Genomic DNA, 26925 nt, shown 5'->3' with positions numbered 1-26925 from the left:
CCTGTTTAATTAAGCCACTATTTATTTTCTTTTAATTTTTCTTGTATAACTTTTAACTCTATGACTTTCTTTTTTTCTTTTTTCTGTTGTAAATATAATTGATCTTTTTATCAAAAAAATTTTAAAAAAAAATTCGGTGCCAAACGCAACAGCGTCTAAGTTGAAATTTGCTATTTTTCTCTTTGTTTCTTGTTGAGAATAACTAAAACATGATCAAGATTGTTGAGAACATGGTAATAATTGTTGCTAAAATAAAATCAGTTAGCTTTGGATGTACATGAGCATTTCGGTCGTGTTAGGTTTTCAGCTCTCTTATTTGATGGCTTTTGAATTTTACTGAAATTACTCCCAAGAAGTTTTCATAGATTAAAAAATATATAAAAATAAAAAAGACTATACATCATGCTCTCATGTTTGGTACATATAAAATAGAAAATAAAATTTACGGGGTGAATTTAATAAAAGAGTTACTTGTTCATAACATAATAAATTAAAGTTTGAATTTTCATATTTAATATTTGACAGTATCTCAACTAGAATTACTTCCATTCACAAGATAACTTTGAGCAAATATTAATATTTGTGAATATATTATATTTTATGATTTAAAGAATTCTATTTTCATGAATTCTTCTGCCACTATATATTAGTTATACAAAAATGCTAGAATTATGATAAAAATGTATTATCATATTTTAAAAATGCAGCGAGAAACTTGTATAATTAAGGGTTTTTTTAAATAAATCAGAACATGTTTTTTTTTATTTTATCGTTGACTTACCTTGTAGGAAACAATTGTTGCTAATATTTATTTTTGACTCTCTTTTTATTTTGAATTTCACTTGTTTTGCAACTAAAATTTGCTTGTTCCTTTTGACCTTCGGTATTTCGAACAGAATAATCTTTAAACAAGAGAAAAGGATTAATATTTATGATTGACGACGTATGCTTCTTATTTATAAAAAAAAATGCATTCTAATTTAATTAAAAAAACATATCAAGTATATATAATGTATTACATTTGTCGAGGGATTGAATATTTAAAAATGAAAGATATTTTTAATTTTTTAAGGTGTAATTATTATTTTTTTAAAAAAATATTTCTATTGAATAAATCACTTTTTTTTTAGAGTGTAGCACCTTATTAAATAAGGATAAATATGAAAGGATAATGTTAATTTAAAGATAAGTGACTACTTTATTAAAAAGTGAGATTCGATTAAAAATACTTTATATACTATAAAAATACTATGATATAGTATTGTGTATAAAATCTAAAGTATTAATAAAAAATTAAATTTAGATAATACGTGATATAGTTAAATTAACGTGACAAGATAATTTTTCAAAAGAAATAAATTTTAATTGAGGTTGCATCTATTTATAAAAATTTCTCAAAGAGAATACAACTAGACTACTGGGGAAGCATAAGTTTAAATTAAAAAAAAAAAAAGGTGTAAATTTATTGGGTTTCTTCATCGCTGATCGTCATCAGTACCACCAGATAATTTCTTTTTCTTTTTTATTTTTTGTTGTTGGGCCCGAATCATTACCTCTAGACTACCATTACGAATTACGATGCTTTGAATCCCGGACTACTTGGAAAACAAAGTATCAGAAAGGGAAACAATCTTAATTTTGACTAATTTAATGTTATCTTATCCAAATCTTTTCTGTTCATCCGAAAGCCCCGTCAGATGAGTTGGCTGAGCGAAACCTCCTTCCTATAAAAGCCAAGGAGATAATAATACCGTGTGATCGATTAACATTTTTAATTCTAATTTTAGTAGTAACATACGTCGCTGTGGTGTGTTTCGCTCTAATGGCAGAATTTTCTCTTCCCCATGACTCTTATTATCTTGGATTTGATAGCTCTACCCAGTAAGTCTGTGATTTCACCGAACTGCGTCAATTCTCGGAATTGGGTTTTTCCTTTCATTTTTCATGATATCGATTGAGTTCGAGTAGTTTTATTATATTCAGAAACCATGATCGTTCATCTATTTTGTTTCCCCTGCATTGTTGTTTTACGGCTACAATTGTCAACCTTAAATTCTGCTTTGTAATTTGAATTGAATAAATATTCACTTTTTTGGCGTTTGAAGGTCATTGAAGGCGACCATATTGGACTCAAACTTGAAAATTGTTCTGTCAGAGCTGGTTCGTTTCGATTCTGATCTGCCCCATTACAAAACAAAAGATGGAGTATACCGAGACCCCTCTGTGAATGGAAGAATCGTTTCACCCACTTTAATGTGGGTTGAAGCTCTGGATCTTATGCTTCAGAAGCTCGCAAAATCAGAAATAGAGTTGGGGAAAATTGGTGCTGTTTCTGGTAGTGGACAACAACATGGCAGTGTCTATTGGAAAACTGGTAGTTTTCAGGTATTATCATCATTGGATCCTAAGAAGTCACTGTTTGATCAGCTCGAAAATGCTTTTACCATCAAGGAATCCCCAATATGGATGGACAGTAGCACCACTGCTGAGTGTAGGAAGATTGAGGAAGCTTGTGGGGGAGCAATGGAGTTGGCTCAAGTGACGGGATCACGAGCATATGAAAGATTCACTGGTCCCCAAATCAAGAAAATATTCAATACGCATCCAGAAGTTTATAATAACACTGAGAAAATATCCCTTGTTAGCTCTTTTATGGCGTCTCTTTTTATTGGCGCTTATGCTGCTATTGATCACTCTGATGGTGCGGGCATGAATTTGATGGACATAAGGAAAAAAGACTGGTCTAAATTAGCACTTGAGGTTAGTAATGCTTGGATCTTTCATATAATTAATTCATGTTGAACTTGTCTCCACTATTCATGGACATTATAGTTATACTAAACTAAGAATTTCAATTAAACAAACACGATTTAACTCTCATGGTTGTTGCAGGCAACTGCCCCTAATTTGGAGTCAAAACTTGGAGAATTAGCCCCTGCATTTGCTGTTGCTGGAAATATTGCTCCATATTTTGTAGAGAGGTATGTTGAGTAAAGTTCTGAATCTTGAAGGGGAACTTTAATGGCAAAGCTGAGTTTTTTCTTCCAGTCAGAATGACCTGTGAACTGTAACTACATACTCTAAATTAATGAAAATGCAGACAAAATTTATCTCCTGTTGCGTACTCTGGGAATAATTGCGTATGGCTAAAAGTTGATTAATTCCAATTGCATGTTTCCAATTTCTTGTAACTTAATCGCTAATTGACGAAGGAATCACAACGAATCAAAACTTTAGTTTGATAGAAACTAGAGTATTAGTTTTCACCTGCTAATGTTATTTTCTCCTGAATGTTTGTGAAGCATAAATTTGACGACCAAATTAGTATACAACTATATTAAGCTAGTTGTCCTGTAGAATGAGTGACTGAGCTTTATTTCAAGTATAGTTCTATGTGATCTATATTTTATGTTTTGTTTTGCATAGCTATATGTTCTTGTAGCTGTCTGCCATAATACATAGACGGTATTCAATGGAACTCTATACATCCAATTGCTAGCTGAAATGCTCTAAATCATCTTATGTTAAGAATGCTAAGATTGACCCTTAAATTTATTTATCTCCAATTAGGTACTGCTTCAACAAGAACTGCTTGGTTATTAATTGGTCGGGAGACAATCCTAACAGTGTTGCAGGTGCCTCCATTTATTCATTTCTAACATTTGCTGCTAAATGCCCTTACACTATTCTATTTCCTGCTCAATTTATCAAAATTTTAAAATTTTTTGAATCTGCAGGTTTAACCCTGAATGTTCCAGGAGATCTGGGGATCAGTCTTGGCACTAGTGACACAGTAAGTTAAGAGATTGTGTTATCTTTTTTATCTTACTTCTGCCCTGCTCTTTAAATTTAGTGAATGATTACAGCAACAAGACTTCCAGATCTAAGACTTGCTACCTTCAAGGCTTTTTACTCTGAAAATCTAATATCATTATCCCTATAGAGGCAAATTTTAATATAGTTCTTTCTCAACTTGACTTTGAATTATTCTTACTCACCTCTCAGGTGTTTATGATAACTAAAGATCCTAATCCAGGATTAGAAGGACATGTTTTCCCCAGTCCAGTTGATTCAGAAGGCTACATGGTAATGTTAGTTTACCAAAATGGGTCCCTTACCAGAGAAGGTATTGTTGTTAGCTGATATATATTTTAATGGTGCAAAGTCCATTCACTATACAGTTATTGTGATTTCTCACTTATGGACTTGTCTCAATAATCAGATGTACGCAACCACTTTGCTGAGAAATCTTGGGATACTTTTAATAAATTTCTGCGGCAAACACCACCACTGAATGGTATGTATCATTTTCTGCAATTTTGTGGCTGTTGTTAAATGGTTTCCGTTCTCACATCACTTTGTTGATAGGTGGAAAGTTAGGTTTCTACTACAAGGAAAATGAAATCCTCCCTCCTCTCCCAGGTGGCTTCTTATTTCTTAATAAGTTACTTGTGTGGCAATGATAAATAAACTTTAATCAGTTTGTTACTTACAGTTTTTTTTTTTTAAATGCTACCAGTTGGTTTTCACCACTATGTGATAGAAAATTTCACGGGTGATACACTGGATGGACTCACAGAACGTGAAGTGCAGGAATTTGATGCTCCTTCTGAGGTTAGAATACATACATAGCAAACCATCTAATAATTGAAGCCCTATTTGAACTTGTCTATTGAGCAACATTCTATCTTACAGGTAAGAGCTATAATTGAGGGTCAATTTCTCTCAATGAGAGCTCATGCAGAAAGATTTGGCATGCCTTCCCCTCCTCAACGAATAATAGCCACAGGAGGAGCATCTGCAAATCATTCCCTCCTTAGCTCAATTGCATCAATCTTCGGCTGTGATGTTTATACAGTTGAAAGACCTGGTAAGCTATAAAAAATCATCTAGTTCTTGTTAATGTTGAATTTAAACTACAATCCTGTGATATAAATTAGCTATTGGTTTTCTTTTGAGAAGTTTTTCACTGAGATTTTGATTCACCAGTGTGTTTTCTTTTTTTATTGTTAGTGTAGGCGATAAAATGGACTAATTGATATTTTTAACATGAACAGATTCTGCATCTCTTGGAGCTGCATTGAGAGCTGCCCATGGCTTTGTTTGCAGCGAGAAGGGAAGTTTCATTCCCATTTCTAACTTGTACATGCACAAATTGGAGCAAACATCCCTGAGCTGCAAACTTTCAGTGAGGGCTGGAGATGAGAAGCTGGTCTCTAAGTATGCCTTGTTCATGAAAAAGAGAATTGAGATAGAGAATCGTCTGGTGCAAAAGCTTGGACGCGTCTGAGTTGAAATTTGCAATCTTTCTTTGTGAGAAGGACAAAGATATGATCCAAATGGCTGTCAATAGAATAAGCTGTATGTCAATAATTTGCTTGAATGAGTTCTTTCTTTATCTCCATCCCACTTTTTGTTCATAATTTCTGGAATCAGTTGGCTTTGAATTTGAGAAACACGAGGTGTTTATGGTTTGGTGGTTTTGTATTGAACTAAATTCTATTGCTTTTTTTTTTTCACAAAGTTTTTGGCGGCACTTAATGCAAAATTGTGTTTCTAAATCACTTCCAGAATCATGTTTTTTAATTTGCACTTGTAAATGTAAAAATCTTTATAACAGGCAAGCTTTAAGTTTCAACCCTTTGGAACAATGGTAATATTTTTCATATTCGTGCGAGAAAACCAAAATTCAGGATTGAGTTCACTCTTTTTTTCCTTTGTTAACATTATATATATATATATATATATATATTAAAGAAATGTGTTTGCTTTTGAGGGCCAAGTTTAGTTTCATATTTGAAAACTTGACACACACATGGTTCTGTTTTGATCTCAGAATAAAAAACCCAGCTCTTTAATATAGTATTGAAAATTGGGTCAAAGTCATGATAAATTTAATAAAATGTTTTGTTCATCATCAATCTGATCACAATTGGACAATAAGTTTAATTATTAATTTTTAAATCAGTATTTTAATTGACTCAATGATTGGTCTAACATTCAGTACTTGGACTCTTCGATCAATGCGAAACAAGAAGACTTTTCATGGGGGGGGGGGGAATGAAACAAAGATGAATCCATCTGCCATTTCTGGTCAAACAGGCCGTCAAGTTTGTGGGCCACTAACACCGAATAGTTTTGCACTTCAATAATTGGGACCCAATCCAGATTACTTCGACTCATATCTGCTTTATTTTCCCTAATTACCATTATTTTTTCTTGATTTTCAAAATGGAAAAATTATCATAAAATCCCTCATTGTGAGGGAAATCATTTAGAGGGATCAAGACTAATTTAAGGACCAAATGCACAATAATAATATATCATTTTATACCTTAAACCTATCAGGCTATCACATTACATGACAAAGTTTTATGTTAGCTTTTGAAAATATAATATAATTTACATGCTTGTGGTTTAAACAATCTATTATCCATGTTATTATTTTCTTGTAGACCATCACTTTCAGAATAATAAATATATTTTCATAAAATTTGGAGCTTTAGAGTGTGCAATTTGATAGGCTTAATGAGTAAAGCCATAGGCAAGATGATAAATTTGATATGTAAAGCCATAAGTTTGGGATGCAAAGACATAGATTTAAGACACATCTAATTCTTAAATTGATCGTGCTCTGTCAAAACAATTTCCTTTCTCAAAAACGAATTTTATAGCAATTTCCCTTTCAAAATAGTTGCGTGGAGTTAGATGTGACGCAATTGAGGTTCAATTCAACTAATGGAACAGTTTCTTTTAGGGAAAGAATGAGAAAACGGAATAATTTAGCTTTGACATTTACTAGCCAACGCCCAACGGAACGATTAAAATTACTTTCTTTCATTCCCTTTTTAAGTTTTTCCCTTGGGTATTAGAACGATTAAGATTTAAGATTTCTATGAAACTTAATTATAAAATATCAACAATCAACTATTTGTTTAATAGCATGTGCTTGACAATCCACAACTTTTACTTCTTTTGCTGCTACAGGATTGAGAACATTTATTGATGTTAACGTCACAAGGCACATTTTCAAAGGAAAAGAAGTGCTCTCAGATAATCTGTCTACACCTAATATATATGTGTGCGCGCGCGCGCTCTCAGATAATCTATCTACATCTAATCTATATATATTACAAAAGTTCTAATAAATTATACTATTCATGACTCATTAACAAGGTGATTTACTCCTAAATCGCCATGCAATGCATGCACTACTTAATATTAAAACCGAAAAAATGGACAAAGGGAAAATACTTAAATCCTAAATTCATCATGGCATCGCATGGTGAGTTTAAGATAAAATAATTGAAGGAGTAATCTTTCTGGCAACCAGATACCAAAGGAATTACAGTTCCTCTTGCAAGCCAGGCACATGGCAGAACAAGGTAGCAAGACAGTAAATTTTACCATCATCACCAACATTGCCACCACAGAGACAAGGAAATAATTCACCCAAGCGTCATAAATGTAACAGATCAATTTCCATGCAAAGTATATTCACTAATTAATTTTTAACAGACAGATTCTCTTTTCACTATGTTCTGTAAAATTCAAGCCACAGACCAATATGACACTGCTGAATGCAACAGCAAGCCAAGAGGTACAGATGTCAGCACAAAACAAGAAGACAGGCGACGAGCATGGATTTCACAGTTTTGGTCACTGTCAATTCATGTCCCCTCCTCCCAAATTGAAGATTAAAACTGACACTTAGAATACTACAGCGCACATGCACACAGACCCAATTCAAATTGGCACACTAACCAGTGAACCAATTCAAAAGGGCTGATGAATGCATTCAGGATGCATTACGAAGGTTTCGTTAAAAAAGTGGAGAATTATCCAAGCAAACCCTGGCTCCACCGTGAAATAACAATCCTAAAACTCAACAAACTTCTTCTTCTTCTTCTTCTTTTTGCCAAAGGAAAATACAACTCATCTAACTTGTATCTACAGAAAGACTGGTATGAGGTGAAACAAGAATTAGCAAGGAAAATCATCATATCAATGATGCAGTAAAATAATTACACAATGCCTCGTCAGCAATGTATCAATAAACTGTAGAAAGCTTCACCATTCACAAGCTGTAAATATATATATATATATATATCTTAGGCCTTTGATTTGCATGGACCCATTCTAGCTTATATTTATAAGTATTAGAGCAAAACAGAAGACAATATATTTTGTTTGAAACACATGGATATGATTTGTTGCGGGGAAATTCACTAAGTCAGTAATCCATGATCGTTAATTGTTTGACATGCACCGACAATTACTTGAAACCTTGAATGATTAAAGCATTGGACAGTGTGTGCGTGCGTGCGTGTGACTCCAGTAAAAAGACAGCGATCATTGCGAAATTAACTTCAGGTATCAAAGAAAGCAGACTCCAAATCCTGTAACTAGCGAACTACGGAAGTTGCTCTGCTGAAACAGTAAAATCATGCAATATGTCACGAGTCAATCAGCTATTGTAGAGATTAGAGAGTGCAAGGAGTACAAATTTATCATTTGAACTAAGCACAATAGAGGTAAAAGAACGATGGATCAGCTACGAGGACTGGCTCAGTTGATAGGATGAAGCTCTTTCTAACACATGATTTAGCTCAATTCGGTTTAATTAAAATACCATTCTATGTTTCTACGCCTTCGTTTATTCATTTTTTGTCTGAAGGGTTGTGGAATCCAGAGTTTTACCCCAGCATTCTAACTCTTAATTCTAATACTTGTAAAAATCAGCAGCCTATGAGCGTCATTAAATTAAATGACAAAAGGTACATAACCAAACTATCCAAGTCACAACTCACAAGCAAAGAATAAGATCATGCAAGTCCCGGTAACGTCAAATCATACTGAGACTGCTCCACTGATGCATAAAAGTGGAATGATCAGAATTTCAATTTCATAGGTCCGTCAGATTTTTGGACCACATTTGAATCTAGTGATCATGCTGTCCCCTCTTTCTGGCCACTATTTCGAAAGACAAGCGAAAAGGAGCTAGCTTTTCCCAAGTCCAAATACTACCAATAGCTTGACGGAACCGTTTCATATTCAGGACGTCCGTCCCTAACCCCTTATTGGCTTCAAATAACCCCACAAAACACACATTCTAGGACACCGCCAAAAAAGGGAAAAAAAAAAACAGGTTGAGATAAATAAACACTCTAACGATGAAGGCAACAATGAAGAAAAAATGTGGGATGGCAGAAACAGAAAATCGGAAACTTGAAAGAAATGAGTGGATTAAAAAATGAAGAAAAACATACATCATCATGATCATTAGTTAATAGGATGGGTACATCATTAAAGGGTACATACAGGGGGAAGTCAATAAGTCATCAAAATCCCTCCGTGCTTCTCGGCATTCGGAGAACCCACTATCGATGAAGAGTTGTATGCTCCTTTGTCTTCCTTTAAAAGAGTTGAACTAAAAAGAAAAACCCAGGAGAAAAGAAGCAAAATGTTTTTGCAGCTTCTGAATAGAAGGGGGGGGAAACTATATTGACATATAACTATATATAGAGAGACTTTGCCTGGCTCCATCCTGTCTGCCTTTTTCCACGCAATGAGAGGAGAAGGGTGAGAGAGAGAGAGGGGAGAGAGAGAGCTACATTATAGAGCTCTCATCTATGAATGGACAAAAAAGGAGCATGGATTTACAAAGGGAATAGCAGGAGATACCTCAAGGGGTAGAAGGGCAAAGAGGCCAATGCATGAAATGGAGGAGAGAACCATGTCCTGGAGGAGAGCCATTGCAAGAGGAGGAGGCAGAGAAGACAGGGAAGGAAGGCCCCTGCCGCAATGAGCGTGGGAGAGGGAGATTTGTCTGTCTTCATTGGAGGGTTTGAGAGAGAGAGGGAGGGCTTGCCTGTCCAGAATGGCTATGTTTTGATTGGTGGGAGGAGAGAGTCAAAAACTCAAAATTGTGTTTTAATGTTTATAGAAATAAGGGGAGGCCGGTTAAAGGGTGTTTTGCAGTATCTTCCAGATGCTAATGCTTCCCGGGGTTTGTCACTTCCCTCACTGACCTCCCTCTTTCGATTTTACCCATTTGTTTCCTTCCGTCTTTCAATGTCTCGTTAAAAATGAAAAGGCTCTCTCGACACCGCAAACGCCAGGTTAGTAAACAAATTGTACCAATTTAATTAATGAGTGGTTTCAAGTTCAAAGTTTTGAGAATTTAGGTGTCTAAAAGGATCTGTCCGATTTAATTATATTAATCCAGATTCTGATCAATCATCCGATTAAAGTGTGCTAGATTCCAGTATATATAGGATGCACAAAAAATCCCTTAACCCCCGATGTCCGCAAATCCCTTTTAGTTTTGAATTGTAATTATGTTTTGTGTTGAATTGATTTTGATAGTTGAGATTTACTCATAGGTTTTCAAGATACAAATTAATCATGATATCATTTATTAGTGTTTGTCTGGCTAGCAAGGATAAAATGAGTTTGATCATCTCCATGCTCTTTATCAATTAACTCCTAAAAAATGCCCTATACAGAGGGGCTAAGGGAGTAACTTTTGTTAGATATGTCTTATAATAAATAAAAAAAAATCAACTTTTTCCTTTTCAAAATGGGAAAGGAGAGCTGAACAGTATGATAAGCAATAAAATTAAATTTCTAATCAAGGTAAAATTAAAAAAATAATAATAAATAAACTTTTATATGCCTTATATTAAAAATAAAAAAAATATAAATATGCTCTATAATATGAATCAAAGAGATTACTTGTCCATTAAATTGATTGAAAAATTAAATGAACAAGATGAGATGAAGTGTGGAAGATGCGTGGAAAGAGAGTATAGAAAAGATTAAAATCGGGATAAAAACAAATAAACAAGCTATGTTCATTATTCAATGATGTTTAACTATTATACCTGTGAGATTTACCAGAGCACATGTGTGGTATATTGTTAGCAGGTGCATGTATGTAATTGGAACGTCCAGAAGACTTGCAATGAATGTGGCTTTTATTGGGGATGTAATGTATCGAATCACTGGAAGGCCCTGAAGACCCTACCCTCATGGTCCGGCTTCCGGGAAATTAAATTCTGATGTGTATATCATGCGAAGTCCACGATCCATGTTTCTCCAACTACACCGAGCCCACCATCGACTTCAAGTAATGATAATATTATTATTTTATAAAATTTATGAGTTGATTTGTGTCTCTTCCCCGGGTACACATAAAAAAAGTATTTGAATTGTAAGGATAAAAGGTAAAAGTACTTTAAAAAATTTTTTGTAACGAGGGCCTGATATTCTAAATATTTGTTTAGAGCAATGTCACCCAAAACTTTTAAAAATAGTAGAATTTTATCTTATCGATAACATCAACTAACATTTAACTATCAAATATCACATGTTTTACACGTGTCTTCTTCTCGCTCACTTTGCACTGTTCTTCTCCCTCCTCTCTGCCAACTACCCCCTCTCCTTTCTCCTCCATATTTCGTCGTTATTTTACTCGTGTGCCTGAAAAGTTAGAAAAGATACAAGAGTAAAAAACCAATAAAATTTTCAGCTTCGATAAATGTGGGCAAAAAGAAGTCATTTACATTGGCCACCAACTCATACATCTATATTGTATAGGATTTAACGAGTGAGAAGACCGTTATATAATGCTTTACAAAAAGATAAACTCCAACGAATCAGATGATCAACAAGGATTTACCAAGAATAAGGGAGCCAGAAGCCATGTTCATGCAAGAAAAAAAATCCCAAAACAATTAAATAAACACAACCAACTAGACATTATTTCAATAATTGGTACAAATTTGTACATAGAAAATATACATAATAAATCTCTTAACATTGTAAGACTAACTTAACAAACTCCTAGGTTAGCTTAGCGAAAGGAGAAATGCTTATGAGGGCCTAGAAGGAAATGATGAGCACAGACCCTCCATCTCTGCTCTTTTCTTTGTCATCTTCTTTTCTTGTTCTAGCACAGATCGATAGGTGTTTGTCCTTTAGGTTGTTTGGGATGACAAAGAAGAAGCCTAGCTGTAGAATTGGGACATTACTTAAGTTGTAACCTACTATCACTGCCATGTCCTCCAAAGCACATACCACCATTGATTTATATGAGGGCAGAGGAGAAAAGTGAGGGGGAGGAGAGGCGGTGGGTGGTGGAGAAGAGGGAGAGAGCGAGATGGGAGAGTTGGGAAATTCAAAGTGTAGAGAGAGAAGGAGGAAGAAGAATGATGCAGAGTGAGGGAGAAGAGGACATGTATTACAATAAAATTTAGGTCAATGTTAATGATAGGATGAAAATGTATTCTTTTTCTTGAAGCGATAATGCTCTAGATAAAATTGTAAGGTATCAGGTGTTCCTCACAAAAAAGTTTTAAAATATTTTGTATTTTAACCCTACATTCTAAATTTATTATAACCTTGACTATTTAGTTGAAGTTTAACAATTATTTTTTCTATTGATGTTATACATACAATGTATGAATTGAATGGTACTTCCACCCAACCATAACATAGGACACATATTCTAAAAGTTTCATTTGATTTAAAATTTAAAACACTGGGTAATTTTTTTTAACTATACCTTTATTTCATTTGTTATTATTTTTTTAAAAGAAATATTTTGAAATTTCAATTATTATCACCAATACAAATATATAAAATATTTAATGGAGGTATAATTCAAGAGATATAAAAAATTTAAGAGATTAAAGTTTCATTTAACTTTTTTTTTTAAGAACCACACGACGGAGTAATATACAAAAATAAATGATCTCAAAAATCTTCTACCAAAAAAAAAAAATTGATCTCAAAAATCTTCAAATTCTAGAAGACCTACCGGCGAGATTACCTACTACTACTCCCTCCATTTCAAATAGAAGATAAACTACTATCATCTATTTCTTTGGTTTTATTTATAAGATAAATTATAAATTTTAACAATTATTTATCATTTTTTTTAAAGTGCTCCTCATAAAGTCAATGCTTATTTTCACTAGGCAAATTTATTTAATTAACTATGAGAATAATTTTATTCAATTTTTATTTTAAATATAATTATTATACTTAACTAATTTTATTAAACTATGTGAATTGATTTTTTTCTCTTGTAACTGAAAATGGAGAGAGTAGTACTATAAAATACTCTCTAGTACTATAAGATATTTTAATTTTTTTTTTAATTATCAAATCGTGCGTGTGTGCGTGTAATTTCCCAGGACTGAATTGGTCAAACACCTCTTGATTAGCAGATCAACAAACAAGTGTTCCTGGACCAGAGACGCGTTCATCAACAAATGGAAAAACTGTCGACGACTGAAAAAAAGGAGGTGTAGTACCGGCACGTTAGGATAAGTTTATTGGGAGAAACTTTTAATTGATACTTTTCAATAAACTAATTAATTATCTTTTAATTACACATTTTTATCATATTTATTTCTATCTAATAAGATATCTCAATAAAAATTTTTATTAATTGTACCTCATGATTAAGGATATTATTAGAAAAACACTACTAATCTTTTTGACCAGGAAAAAAATCAATAATTTCACTTTAACAAATTTAAAATATTTTATATTTTTTAACACCCCATCTTAAAAAATATTTTTAAATTTATTTTAAATTTGGGTATGTGATTTAACAAGAAAAAGAGAGAAAAAGATAGAGGTATTAAAAGGAAAGGTAAAAAGTAATAGAGATAAAGAAATCAAAATTCCCATTATGAAAGAAAAAAATAAATCAAAGTATCACATTTAAAAGATAAAAAATAGATTAAGAATATACAAAATTTAAGACGTTGGCTTAAATTGCTTTGATGAAGAATATTACCTCCAAATATACTTAATATAAAAGGTTCAACATAAAATCACGAGTCATTCAATTGGATATCAAAACAAGAAAAATGAGATAAAGGAAAAAAAATGCAAAAAATGATAGGAAAAAAAGGAGATTAAAAAAGAAAGAAAGAGAGAAAAAAAAGAAAATCAATAGACCTAATGACACTAAAAAAAAAAAGCTCAGATAAGAAGAAGAAGAAAATGAAACAAAAATTAAGAAAAAAGAAAATAGTAAAGAGAATAGTGAAGATAAAGAAATCAAAATCTCACATCTAGAAAATAAAAAATAAAATAAAAATATATAAAATTTAAGATATGTTTAATTAAATAATTTAAGTTACTTATTTTGATAAAATATATTACTATTAAACATACTTAATATAAATAGTTTAGGAGAAAGAGAGATGGAGATAATTAGTTGAAGGGTTAAATAAATGGAATAGCCGCCCTCAGCCTCTTCGACTTCATTTATGCCGCCTTCACATCGAACTTCAATTATACCCTTTTCCAATTAAGTGCGCGCGCGCGAGAGAATTAGGAAGCAGAACCAGAAAGGATAAAAAAGAGCGGAGTTTGGAATGGAAGGAAACATAATTTCAAAACTAATTATAATTTAGCCGAGCAATAATAAATTTAACATTTTTTAGAAAGCTTTAAGTTCGGGTATTGCAAATCGAACATGTTGAGGTGATTTTCTTCGGTCATGGGCATAGTCAGCAATACTGAATCTGGATTCATTGACGATAGCATGTACGAGGCAGTTTGTCTAACAAAATTGAAAAAGAAAGAGAAGAGAAACCAACACTCGGACATAAATTCCGCGTATACAGTTGTTGCTGCCTCCTAAATGCATTGAAGGCCGCATGATAATTAATGGCCATTCTCATCCACCTTACATTTATTGCATGATAATAGGATAAACTTTTGAAGTTATACTTGATTTTAAATATAATGTAAAGATGTGATAGTTCAATTTTTTGGACAATGTTCCTCTTGAATTGTCATAAGTTATTAGCATGTTTTTAATTTTTAAACAGTATTTTATCGTGATTGTTAATTTCAATGAAAGATAAATTTTAAAAAAAAGCCACTCATTTTTTTTTACAAGTTTAATCTGTGGCAGTGTAATAAGTTAAGTTTATTTTGTAATTAAGGTTAGAAGAAATGTTAAAAGAAGTGAGAAGATGAAGGGAAAGTAATCAATTATGTGGAGGGAAACTAGCTAAATAATTACTCTTTCGATCCTAAATTATAAGATACTTTAAATAAAATCTCACATATCAATAAATCTCATTAAATGCACTTAACAACTGTAATTTTTTAAAATGAAAATATAAACTTCTAAAAATATTCTTCATTTAATAACCTAAAATCTACACTTAATTAGTATTGAATAGAGAGAGATAAAAGGTAACATTGTAATAAGCTTATTTCATAAAATTTTAATCTTTTTAAAGTATTTTATATTTTGAGATATTAAATTATCCTCAAAATATCTTATAAATTGGAATGAGGGAGTATTTCATATTATTTTATTTTTTTCTGATTAATCTATTGGATGCTTCATGCGTGTGCCTTGTACGTATGAAGTGGAAGCACCCTCATCTCGGTCATGAGAACCTCGAATCAATTCCTTTACAAAAATACCAGTGCTTTAAAATCTTGATGTAATTTTTCATGCGTGAAAAATCATCACACTATCCTCACTTTAATTTTATTTCTCTTGTAAGTCAAGAAATTTTATTAATTAATCATGATAGAAGTGTATTTTTATCTTTGAAGTATTCTATGAGGAGTGCCCAATAACGCAAATTATTAATTAGAATAATTTTACTCTTAGAGTAATTACAACGAAACAATTTTGCCTATTGTCAAATTTTCAGTGTTGATCATTAAAAATTCCCTAACAGTTAACATTAAAATCCCAATTAATATTTTTAATAACAACATTAGGGACTTGACTATAGGACAAAAATAAGGGTGAAATTGCTTCAACCAATAGTTTAGGGTGTTGGGTGTTTTTTATATTATAATTCAAGAATAAAAATATACACTTACCTAATAAATTATGACGTTTACATTTAAATAGGTTTAGAGTTGAGATAATATTACCTTTTATACTCATGGAAAATTACAAACAAGCCTAAATGAACTTGATTATATTTTTACAAATATGCGGAACTCATTTATAAGTAGGCTTCTTATTCAGGATTCATGCATAAATTTCCATTATAATTTTATGTGGATTACACTAATGCCAAGGTCTGGCTTGTTGAAACTATATCACTTTTTGAGAATTTAATATATAAATTGACTTACTATTTTGTTTTTTTAGTTACAATTATTTATTGAAAATTTTTTTTGCAAGATAAGACACTGAAAAAATAAAACTTAGGCACCATTTGGATAAGTAGCTTTCCACATCCCAAAAGGACTTCCCACTTTTGAGATGTGAGAAGTTGTTTGGGTGTACTTTAAAGAGCTCAAATGTGCTTTACAAACGTACTTTTCAATCGTAAGTGAAATTTTGAAAGCTCCATTTTCATGCTTTTTGAAATATAAATGTGGAGGATGGGATCATTAATAATGGTGCTTGATTTTATATTTGACCATGATACCTTTCATTATTTTGCCATTCTTCTCCTACAATCGAGCCTCACGTATTCACTCCTATTTTTGCTCCTCTTCGCCTTGCATTAGTGTCTCTCCTTCGTCATGTGGTCATAGATCAGAGTTGACTCCCTCCATTTCTTCCTTCCCCATGCATCCATCTTCTTGTTTTGTCAGCCTCTCAAGCTTCATCATCCACCATTCTATAAAAACCAATTGGAGTTGATTATTGCTTGATACCTTAAATCTGTCACGGATCGAGAACCGTTTTGGATTTGGAGGATATTTTGAAGTTGAGAGAAGTCAAAACACTTGGATTTGTTACTTGTTCGTGTTATTTCATAGACAAGAGGGTATGGTTAGATTCAATGGAGAGTGGAACAAAACTAGTTGATCAAACTATTCTAGATGTTGCAATGAAACTTTATGAAATTGAGGAGATTGCTTATGATGGGGCACTTCTTAAACAATGTGTCATGGCATTGCTAGATAAAATCATAAGGGGATTTATATTGGGCCTATTTAAAGTAGTTGGCCAAGAAAACAACATAGATCAATTATTGCTCGCCTTCTCTATGTTTTAGAACTTTATAATGTCGTTTATATTGTTAACTTTATTTTTAGACTAATTGTGCTATTAAACTCTTGTTTTATGTGTTTTCATGTTAAGTTACAAATAATGGTATAATGGTTGTTAAATTATGTTGTGTAGTTTTTATGGATAAAAGTACATGGTCTCATTTATTACAATTACTTTTACATGAGCAAGAAAATGAGGCTAAGGCTGTTACTACACTAGTAGCTAGTTACTCAACAACATATTTATTTAAGGAACCTTGTAGAATTAGCTTGCAATCAAGTTATCCATAGGTGCAAGAAATTTTGCAAGGGGATCCTTAACATTATTATGAAATATTTCGCATGAAAAATGATGTTTTTATTTAACTTTGTGACAAACTAATGCAACATGGTCTATGTCCAACCAAAAGAACATGGATTCATAAAATAGTTAGTATGCTTCTATATATTGTTAGAGATGGGGTGGGGAACAGGATGGCATAAGAATGGCTTCAACATTTAACAGAGACTATTAATAGGCATTTTTAAAAATGTATTTTATGCTTGTAAGAAGCTAGCAAAGAAATATGTGCAACCAAAAAATTGCATTTTTCAAAATTTACATTCAAAAATTTTAGGTGGCTTGCGATATTGGCCATTCTTCAAAGACGCCATAGGAATAATTGAAGGAACACATATCTCGTGCATAGTCAATGTTAAAGAGTAAGGAAAATATATTAGAAGGAAAGATATTTCAATACAAAATATAATAGCCATATGTAATTGAGATACGTGCTTCACTTATACTATGGCTGGATGGGAATGGCTTGCCCATGATGCTCGTATATTTGACCACGTACTCACAAGACAGTCACATTACCCCTAAGGTATATTTCATAATTATCTAATTTAAAATAATTTGTTTCAATAGTTAATTAATTCCTACAATTTTTATTTTTTATTGGTAAGTAAATATTATTTGGTGAGTGTTGGCTATTTAACGTCACATGGATATTTAGGTCTTAAAAGATCTCACAGACATCGCCTCTTAAATTTTCGGTGTTCATTCAGATTTGCAAACAATAATAAGGTGTTCAGTTATTATCATTCAAGTTCAAGGACTACAAGTGAAAGGATTTTTGAGGTTTGGAAAAATTGATTTGCAATCTCACAATACATGCCTAGCTATCTATTTGTAACGCAAGTTCATATAGCTAGTGTAACAATAGCCATACATAATTTTATTAGAAGAAAACTTGTAATTAATTTCCACTTTAAGTATTTTGAGGATACAAGTATGATTAACACTCATGATGGTATTAATGAGCATGCATTTTCATCATCAATTTCAAATGCAATCTCAAATGTGACTTCTGATACAGAGATGAATAAGCTTCATGATTCTATTAGATATCATATTATATATTATAGATCGAAATGTTAATAACCATTAAATATTTAATGAATCCTGAACTACTTATTACATATTTTATTCTAATATTAAACTTTATATTTTTTATTCTTACATTTTTTTCAAACATTTTTAATATATTATATTTACATAATAAAAATTATTAATTATCATAAATTAATATTCTTTTTGACCATTGCATATTTAAAAGTATATTTTAAAGCACAAATTATCATTAATTCAAATAAATTTTAATTAATTAAATTAATTTTTAAAAAATTATATCCAAACAAGAATTTTATTATAATAATGGACTTTCATTAGACTTTTGTCAAATAAATTTTTAACAATTAAATTTTTAATAAACTGAAAATCAAGCACACAATTAGTATTGCTGCGTAAGTTAGCTCGGGCTTTGACTTTTCCTCCCTAATTACCTCCAGCTGTGTCACCCCTAATATATTTAAATGGATTAAAATCAGAACGCGGCTTCCTATACACTAAGGGTGTTCACGGGATGGGATGGAACCAGGACACCCCCGTCCCGTGTCCTGTCCCGAAAAAAGATTGGGACTAAATTTTGGTCCCGTGTCCCGTCCCCTCCCGAAAGTCGTCCCGTCCTGTTAAGAGTCGGGATGGAATCGGGACAAGATCGGGATGTCCCGTCGTCCCGATAAATGAAATAATATCAGAAAAAGATCTGAATAATAATGTTCATTAAAATTTTAAATTATATAATTTATTAAGTTTAAAATCAAAATAACACAAGTACATAAATAACAATAATTTAAAATCAATTATTGAATTATATTAATCACCACTACATATTATAATAAAAAATACAAGTGATCTTTATGTTATAAGATTAGCAACAACAAGCAAGTCAAATACAACATCAAATAATTATTCTTCTACTTTAGTGAAGATGTACTAAGCTAATTACTCTTCTAAAAATAAGCAAGAAATATATTATAAATAAAAGTTATTAAATAGATAGATATAAGAATAAATTATATTAATATAATTAATATATTATAAAAAAGATATTGTCATGTTTACTCCATGCCATTAAAATTATCAATATAAAAACACTTTAGTTTTAAATAAGAATTGTAAGTATTAAAATTAGAATTGATATAATTAATATAAGTATAAATTATATTAATATAATTAATATATTTAAAATAAAAAATAATATATATAATATTCGGGACGGGACAGGACGTCCCGATGGTAATCCCATGTCCCATCCCGTTCCGAACCCCTTTCCTGTCCCGTCCCGATTATTTTCGGGCCGGGACAAGATTCGTCTCGATATGATCGGGACAGGTTCAGATTAAACACTCCTACCATACACATGCAATAGTTGGCTAATACTAACAGAACAATATAATAATAGGAATATAAAAATCTCAGCAAAAGATAGTATAGAAATTAAGCCTCCAGCTGAAAGCAGTTTGAATTTTAAAAGTCCAGCTCTTAATTTTTTAACTGTAAACATTTTTTAAAGTGAAAAAAATCAAACGGGTTCAAATGGATCACAAGGTTCGGGTTTTTTTGGGCCTGGTTCGGGTTTTTTGACAAGGCCCAAAAATATGATCGCAGCCAGCGTTCCCTCTAAACCGTCATTTTGTATTCGCGCTCAAGGCACAATGGCAAGTAGATGCGGGTTTCGCCTTCACCTCGAAATTGGAAGTTCCCTCCCCATCGTCATGATTCCTATCCATGTTCACTAGGTTCCTCAACTCCTCGGTAGTAACGGTCGTGATTGATGCAAGTTTGGATTCAATTCACCTAAATTAATTGCAACCATCACCTTAGGTATGAATTTTCCACGTTATAGAGACTAAGTTCTGCGTTTAACGGAAAGCTAGAGCACTGGGCAGTCCCTGTTTAAGTATCTGTTCAATTTTTTTTTTCCCGTGTACCTCACATACCTGACACTTTGCGTTGTGTTTGGGGGAAAAGATATCTGAAAAAATTTAGACCAATTTTAAATTCTCTCGACGTGAATGCGCCACTAATATTTTATTACGAGAACACACTTATCTGGCATCTGAAACAAAATGACATAATCTCTTATTCAATTTTCAAGTGCCTGGAGAGTCGAAGTTGTTTCCAATAATGTCCACATTGTCAACTTTACTATCCATCGTCACTTGAAAGTTGAAATTATTACCAACTAAATTAAATCGCCAACTGGGATTTCGAGTGGGGTCCTCTCAGTTCACACTAGTCATCATATTAGCAGATAATTCCTCGTTTCCACAACTCGTCAACAATATTCTCTCGTGTTACTAGTCGGATTGGCAATTATTGTCTTCATAATGCATCATTTTCATTTGTTATTTGGTAAGTTCAATTTATAGCCTACAGTTGTTAATTTATGATTCATTGATCGTATTTTTGGCAGTGAAGTTGAATCCAGACTCAACAATTCCTTGATGCATGAACAAGGAATTGGGCGATTATTGGAAGTCGTTTTGAATTGTGATTAAACAATGTCTTGCTGTACGAACAAGTTTGCTCAAACATGAAACAAACATAAAGAACTTCCGGTTTGCAGCTTCCGTTTGATTCAGCGGTAGGTCATGTGTCGATGAGACGAGAAAAGAATAGAAGTAACTGTGACTCTGTTTTTATCCCAGATGCTGTCGGAGTATGCATAATTAGATCTGCTTGGTGTCCTTGTGTCTGTTCTCTCTTGCTTCTTGTACTTACGGAGGACATGCCTGTCTGATGGCCAAGCATGCATTGGTACAATTTGCCTTTGCCTTTTTATTTGAGAACCATTCTCCTGTAGAAGCTTCTCACCGTTTCTTTATTTCTGTATTTTTAAATGGCCTCTCCACCAAGCCAAAAAGAAATGTTATGTTGTGAATCTCATTCTAAGGTGACCCCACCTGCCACTGATAAAGCAGACGACGCATGCACGATTGGAAATAGGAGTTGGGCACACACGTTTGACCGGGCATACATTTTTGCACACTAGTAGGAAAGCTTTTAAGCATGTTTTTACTTTTCGTGCTGTGTGTGTGTGTGTGTTTTTTAAATTACTTTTAAACCGTGATAATTTTCATCACATGACATTTTGTCTGCGATTCATCACCCACTAATTCCTGTTCCAGGTCTGCGTACTGTTGCATTACTCAGTTATATTGATACAAACATCTTGCATATTTGTGATAATTTGGACAAAGTCCTTCTGCCTTGTGATCGAAAACTTGAACTTCTTGCGGGTTGATATTCTACTGTTTGAGAATTATCTAGTCCCCCAAAACTCTAGCAGTGAGAACTATTTTATAAGCTGTTGTCTTTACATTGGAATAATCTAGTCTTTTACTTGAAATTCCTTCAATAATATAGAGATGCATTTAACTTGTAAGTGGAGGCTCATGGCTCACTATCTACGGTGAAGCATGATTGGTTTCTCTCTCCCTAATCATCAATTCTGACAAAACAATCATAGATAAGAAAGGAAGAGGAAAAAGGATCGCTTAAATGCGATTACTTTCTTCTCTTATCTTAACCAAAATGGAGAAAGATGCTCCTCGATCAGTCATCCCATTTATATTTCTCAAGTGGATAGCTTTGATTAGGGCCCCTCCATATACAAATAAAGTCATAATATTGAATTTAGAATCTAGGACCCATTTTGTTAATTTATAAAAGAAAAATAGAAAGAGCTCCTTCCATATCGCAAGTCGCACCCTTTTGGTCCTCACCAACACATGCTCCGTTTATTGGAGCTCTATCAATCATATATTGGGGGAAAAAGAAAAAGAAAGAAAAGAAAGCCACAATAAAGTAGAAAAAACAGAATTCCTCGGAGAGAGAGTTGGTGAATGGTAGCAAGTGGGCTTATGGAATATGGCTACTGTGTATTACACTAGCATTGATAATAATCAAATTTAAGTTTTTACAAGGTCAAAATAGTATACGAGATAAGGAAGCAGAGAGAAAGAAGAGTCAGAGCTAGAGATAGAATTTACAAATTACTAGTCTTGGGAGGATGAAAATAAGTCGTGATATTTAATGCATCTCTCAATTACTATGAGACTGCTTATCTAGTTGCAATGTAGTTCCCTCTTTTACCCTTTAAGCTCCTCGCTTGTCTACAGTTCAAATGATGAGTTCTTTGTCAAAGTGGCATTTGATGTTTCTTTGGTCTTATTGGACAACTTGCTAGACGGGTCTGCCTTAATCAACACTTGAACTACCTCTTTCATGGTCGGTCGACGAGCTTGAGCCTTGTAGGTGCAACGGATGGCAATTCGGAGCACCTGAATCATTTCCTCTTTGTAAGACCCTTCTAATCGCTTGTCTAATACCTCACTAGCCCCTTCCTTGCTGTCGACCGTATTTGAAACCCAATATACGATGTTTCTGTTCTCTCCAAATTCTGCCTCCACAGGCTTCTTCCCAGTTATCAGTTCCATTAAAATGACCCCAAAACTATAGACATCACACTTGGTAGTTGCTCTGGAAGAATAAGCATATTCTGTTACAGGCACAAGAGAAGTAGAATTATTTACTTACTCACGGAAAAAAAAAAATTAAATTAACAAAACTAGAAGATATACATTAGAGGAGCACGATGTTACTAGATTGAAACCAATTTCTATTTTACATTTCCTGGTTCAGTTTTTATGTGGTATTTAGACATAATTTAGCTGTATTATCCAAACTAGCTCTTTTAGCTTCACAAAGGATTTTTTAACTCAAGATAGCCAATAAATTTAACATTAATATAATTGAAGTGTATACTTAGGCAACGTTAATGTAAAAATAACAACATATTTTGGTCTGGCAATTACCTGGTGCCAAGTAACCATATGTTCCCGCAACAACGGTAGATGTGGAGTCCTTCCCTCCTCTTGCTTGCAATACCTTGGCAATCCCGAAATCCGCAACCTTGGGTTGGTAATCAACGTCGAGAAGGATGTTAGTTGACTTGACGTCTCGATGAATTATAGGAGGGAGCAAATCATGGTGGAGGTATGCCAGACCCTGTGCTGTCCCCAGGGCAATCTTATGGCGAGTAGGCCAATCCAAATGGACCGAACCTTTGTGCAGAGCATCCCAGAGATTACCATTTGGCATGTACTCATAAACTAACAAGCTGCAATCCAAACTCGAGAAGTAGCAGTACAGCTTGACTATGTTCTTGTGCCTTATATTTCCCAGGGTCTCCACCTCAGTTTTCAACGTCTTGTCTAAAGCTAAACCATCCTGATCTGGAACAGAATCCTTTAACTTTCGACTCCATAGCCGCTTCACAGCAACAAATTCACCGCTTTTTAACCCGATCTTGTACACTATCCCAGACCCTCCATGCCCCACTCTATTCTTTTCGACCATGGCCTCGACGATCTCCCGTTGGTCAATTGTAATTCTGTGAAAGTTCTTCACTTCACAAGAGAAGAATGGCCATGTTTCGTCATGTTCCACCGCAGCTCTCTCTTTGCTACACCTTCTTTTCAGAAACAAGGCTGCTCCAGTTATGATCAAAACCACTGAAGTCCCTGCTACCCAGAAAGTGCTTAGCCTCTTCTTGTTGCCAGTCTTTGAGCATGTGGGAAAACTTTGATCCGATGAGTTGGCATAGACGGGTGAAACGCACAGACCAGGATTCCCTGAGAAGCTTTCGACTAAACCTCCTTTTATCAGCGATGGAGGAATTGGACCAGAGAGCAAGTTATTTGAAAAGTTGATAGAGTTCGGTAGCAGATCAGAAAAACTTTCAGGGATGCTACCGGTCAAAAGGTTGTTGGAGAGATCAAGAACGTTGAGGGACTTTAATAAGGACAGTGAGCCGGGGATGGAGGAATTCAGCTTATTCCCTTGCAACATCAGCAAATTAAGCTTTTTAAGATTACCGATTTCGAAAGGTATTGGACCGGACAAAAGGTTGTTACTGAAATCAATCTTGACAAGATTGGTGGCTCGAGAGATGGTAGGCGGTATAACGCCTGAGATCCTATTCTTCTGTATGAATAGTTCTGACAAGTTTCTAGGATTTCCAATAGTCTCCGAAATTGGACCACTTAAATTATTGTTACTCAAATCAATTATGGAAACGTGCGGCAGACCAAGGAGTCCCTCGGGAATTGAGCCCACCAAATGGTTATTGCTGACTCGAAACCTCAACATTGTCCAGCACTTTGCATAACTCTCTGGTAGCTCTCCAGAAAACATATTATCCAGAACAAGGAAGTACATCAGTTTACCTCCATTGCAAACCTCTGTTGGCAATGGACCAGACAGTCTGTTCTCGGATAAATCAAGAACTACCATTCCTGAAAACTGACCCAGATTTCTTGGGACTTCTCCGGTCAAAAAATTGTCATAAAGAGATAATATTCTTAAGGTTTTTGAGTTTGCTATCACACCTGGGATTTCTCCTGTGAGACTATTGTTGTATAGCTGCAAGACTTCAAGCTTGGGAAGACGACATACAGATTCTGGAATACTTCCCGACAGCTTATTGACTGACATGTCCAAGTCTCTGAGCTCCGTGAGATTTCCTAGCTCCTTTGGTATATTGCCAATAAGTTGGTTATAGTAAAGCTCAAGTTGCTGCAAGTTTTTCAGCATCCCAAGCTCTGTAGGAATCTTACCCGTGAGGAAATTCCCACTCAATTCAAGATCAACCAGAGTTAAAACGTTTCCTATGGATGCAGGGATTCCGCCACGCACCATGCATGTCGTCAAGATCATAGATTTGAGTTTTCTCATCCTATAGATGTCTTCTGGCAGCTCCCATAAGTTGAAACCGGGGTTCTCATTGAAGTTAAGCACCTCAAGATTGGTAAGATTAAATACCGACATGGGAAACTGACCTGTGAAGGAGTTGTATGACAAATCCAGGATCCTTAGAGATTTCATAGGTGAGAAATCTGGAAGGGTTCCTGTATGGTACACGTGATTCATGTTAAGCTCTTCTAAGTGAGAACAGTTGATGACGCTATCAAGGAATTTTCCTCTCAAACGATTGTGGCCGAGACGTAGAAAACGCAACTCTGGCAGATAGGAGCATATATCTGAAGGGAAATTTCCAGAAAGTGACCAACCGGAGATGTCAAGATTGGTTACTTCCCCTTGGTTGTTGCAGATTACTCCAGTGAAGTTACAGGCAGGTTTTCCTCCTGTGACGTCCCAATTTAGCGGGTATTTCCCCGAGAGGGAGTTCTTCATTAGAGAAAAAAACTGTAATTGTCCGTCACTGATGGCTTGTGATGCAAGAGAGAAGGAAAATAGGAGTCCGAAAAGAAAGAAGATGGATTGGCGATCCATTTTGAGAGGACAGAGAGATGGGTCCGTACACTGGGAGTTACGGTGAATGTTGCAAGGAAGGAGATGAGTGAGAGATGTATATAAGACGGAATGTTTTAAGTGGATCGAAATGGGGCAGCGTGCATTAACAAGCCTTGATGATCAAAAAGCAGGTTCTAGCTGTTGCAGAAAGAGAGAAAGAGAGAGGTGAATATCTTTGGTAAAGAGGCTTTACGGTTATACTCCACTAGCTCACTTGAAGAATAACATCAACAGAAGCACTTTACGCTCACAAACGCAGGACGTAGAATAAACTACATCTGACCTTAATCACCGCATGTTTCAGTGACCAGGGCCTCTTGATGTGATTACTCTTTCTTTTGGGAGAAAATCATATTTATTTTCCTCCAGGTGCGATCGATCTTTTTCTCTATGATTCCCACGGAAAATCTGAAAGATATATCTGACTTTTATTATTTTAGGTTATAGACAAACAAGAAAATACACTTGTGCGTAGGAGCAAACTAAGTTCATTTGTATTCTTATTAGGGTGTTTATTACTTAATTGTATACACATTCAAGTTCATCAATCTCTCTCTCTTTCCCTCCTCCTCTTTCTTTTTGCCTGCAGCCTTAAAGTTTAAACACTGAGAAATATAAATCCCGTCTTTTTGCAGTTCAATATAAGGTAAGAAGCATCATAATAATAATTTAATCTGTTTCAGAGAATTTTCTTCGTAGGGGGCTGGGACCATATTGTTCCCTATTTTGATCTAGGATATAGGGAGGGAGGAGGGACCATTTTTCTTTGTTAACGTGCTTGTGGGTATGTGACCCTTTTTCCCTTCTTTTTCTCCGAGCAAATTTATACAGATAGCCTGTTCTGGGCAAAGCAACTGCAATTTTTGAGGAATAGGAATAAGAGCAACACGGATTGCTACAGTCTACTGATCCGAGGATAATGATCAAACCAGCCGTCAAACCAAACTTGGGGACCGTTGTGGTTGAAAACCAAAGGAAGGGCTTTGTTTTAATCTCAGAACAAGTGAGGGTGGAGAATAAAGACGCTGGGATAAGGCTGTCCTTTTCTTGTCTCTTTTACCCTTTGTCGAGCATTTTTCTTTCTCTGCTTCAAAAGCATTAAAGTTGTGAATCCATTTTTTTGTTGATTGAACAGATAGAGTTGTGGCCGTAGTGGGTTTAGTTTGGAGGACGCTGTGTCAAATCTCTATATTTGGTTGCAGGAACTA

At 34.1% G+C, this 26925-nt stretch overlaps 2 protein-coding genes and 1 long non-coding RNA gene across 3 annotated transcripts; 1 reads left to right on the top strand and 2 right to left on the bottom strand.

The window, feature by feature from the left end:
• The first annotated feature begins 1649 nt into the window (after window positions 1-1649).
• Window positions 1650-5497, top strand: LOC129303224 (xylulose kinase 2-like). The gene is made up of 11 exons (XM_054942384.1): window positions 1650-1881; window positions 2106-2760; window positions 2893-2981; window positions 3571-3635; window positions 3738-3793; window positions 4006-4126; window positions 4223-4297; window positions 4369-4422; window positions 4520-4614; window positions 4696-4870; window positions 5058-5497. Exons 1-11 carry the CDS (start codon window positions 1823-1825, stop codon window positions 5288-5290), a joined length of 1677 nt encoding a protein of 558 aa, XP_054798359.1. The 5' UTR covers window positions 1650-1822; the 3' UTR covers window positions 5291-5497.
• Window positions 5498-9211: 3714 nt separating this feature from the next.
• Window positions 9212-9825, bottom strand: LOC129298100 (uncharacterized). Its single transcript, XR_008590303.1, has 2 exons — window positions 9685-9825; window positions 9212-9555 (listed from the first exon to the last, which is right to left on the bottom strand). It is a non-coding gene; the product is annotated as an uncharacterized LOC129298100 (long non-coding RNA).
• A 12436-nt stretch (window positions 9826-22261) lies between these two features.
• On the bottom strand, window positions 22262-26161 carry LOC129303044 (receptor protein-tyrosine kinase CEPR1). The gene is made up of 2 exons (XM_054942042.1): window positions 23218-26161; window positions 22262-22901 (listed from the first exon to the last, which is right to left on the bottom strand). The coding sequence occupies exons 1-2, from the start codon at window positions 25694-25696 to the stop codon at window positions 22516-22518; spliced, it is 2865 nt and encodes a 954-aa protein (XP_054798017.1). The 5' UTR covers window positions 25697-26161; the 3' UTR covers window positions 22262-22515.
• Window positions 26162-26925: the final 764 nt, after the last annotated feature.

The sequence above is a fragment of the Prosopis cineraria genome, unplaced genomic scaffold (assembly GCF_029017545.1).
Source record: "Prosopis cineraria cultivar Desert tree isolate PC_DT_omini unplaced genomic scaffold, ASM2901754v1 PC2, whole genome shotgun sequence".
NCBI lineage: Eukaryota > Viridiplantae > Streptophyta > Magnoliopsida > Fabales > Fabaceae > Prosopis > Prosopis cineraria.
The sequence above is the reverse complement of the archived record's forward strand: the minus strand, read 5'-3'. Positions and strand labels throughout refer to the sequence as shown.

Bases quoted from the DNA above. Each gene is read 5' to 3' on its own strand.
- LOC129303224 (XM_054942384.1), top strand. From the start codon at position 1,823: ATGGCAGAATTTTCTCTTCCCCATGACTCTTATTATCTTGGATTTGAT. The intron at 4,615-4,695 runs GTTAGAATACAT...TCTATCTTACAG, and splicing joins AATTTGATGCTCCTTCTGAG to GTAAGAGCTATAATTGAGGG. The intron at 4,871-5,057 runs GTAAGCTATAAA...TAACATGAACAG, and splicing joins TTATACAGTTGAAAGACCTG to ATTCTGCATCTCTTGGAGCT.
- LOC129303044 (XM_054942042.1), bottom strand. From the start codon at position 25,696: ATGGATCGCCAATCCATCTTCTTTCTTTTCGGACTCCTATTTTCCTTC. The intron at 22,902-23,217 runs GTAATTGCCAGA...TGCCTGTAACAG, and splicing joins ATATGGTTACTTGGCACCAG to AATATGCTTATTCTTCCAGA.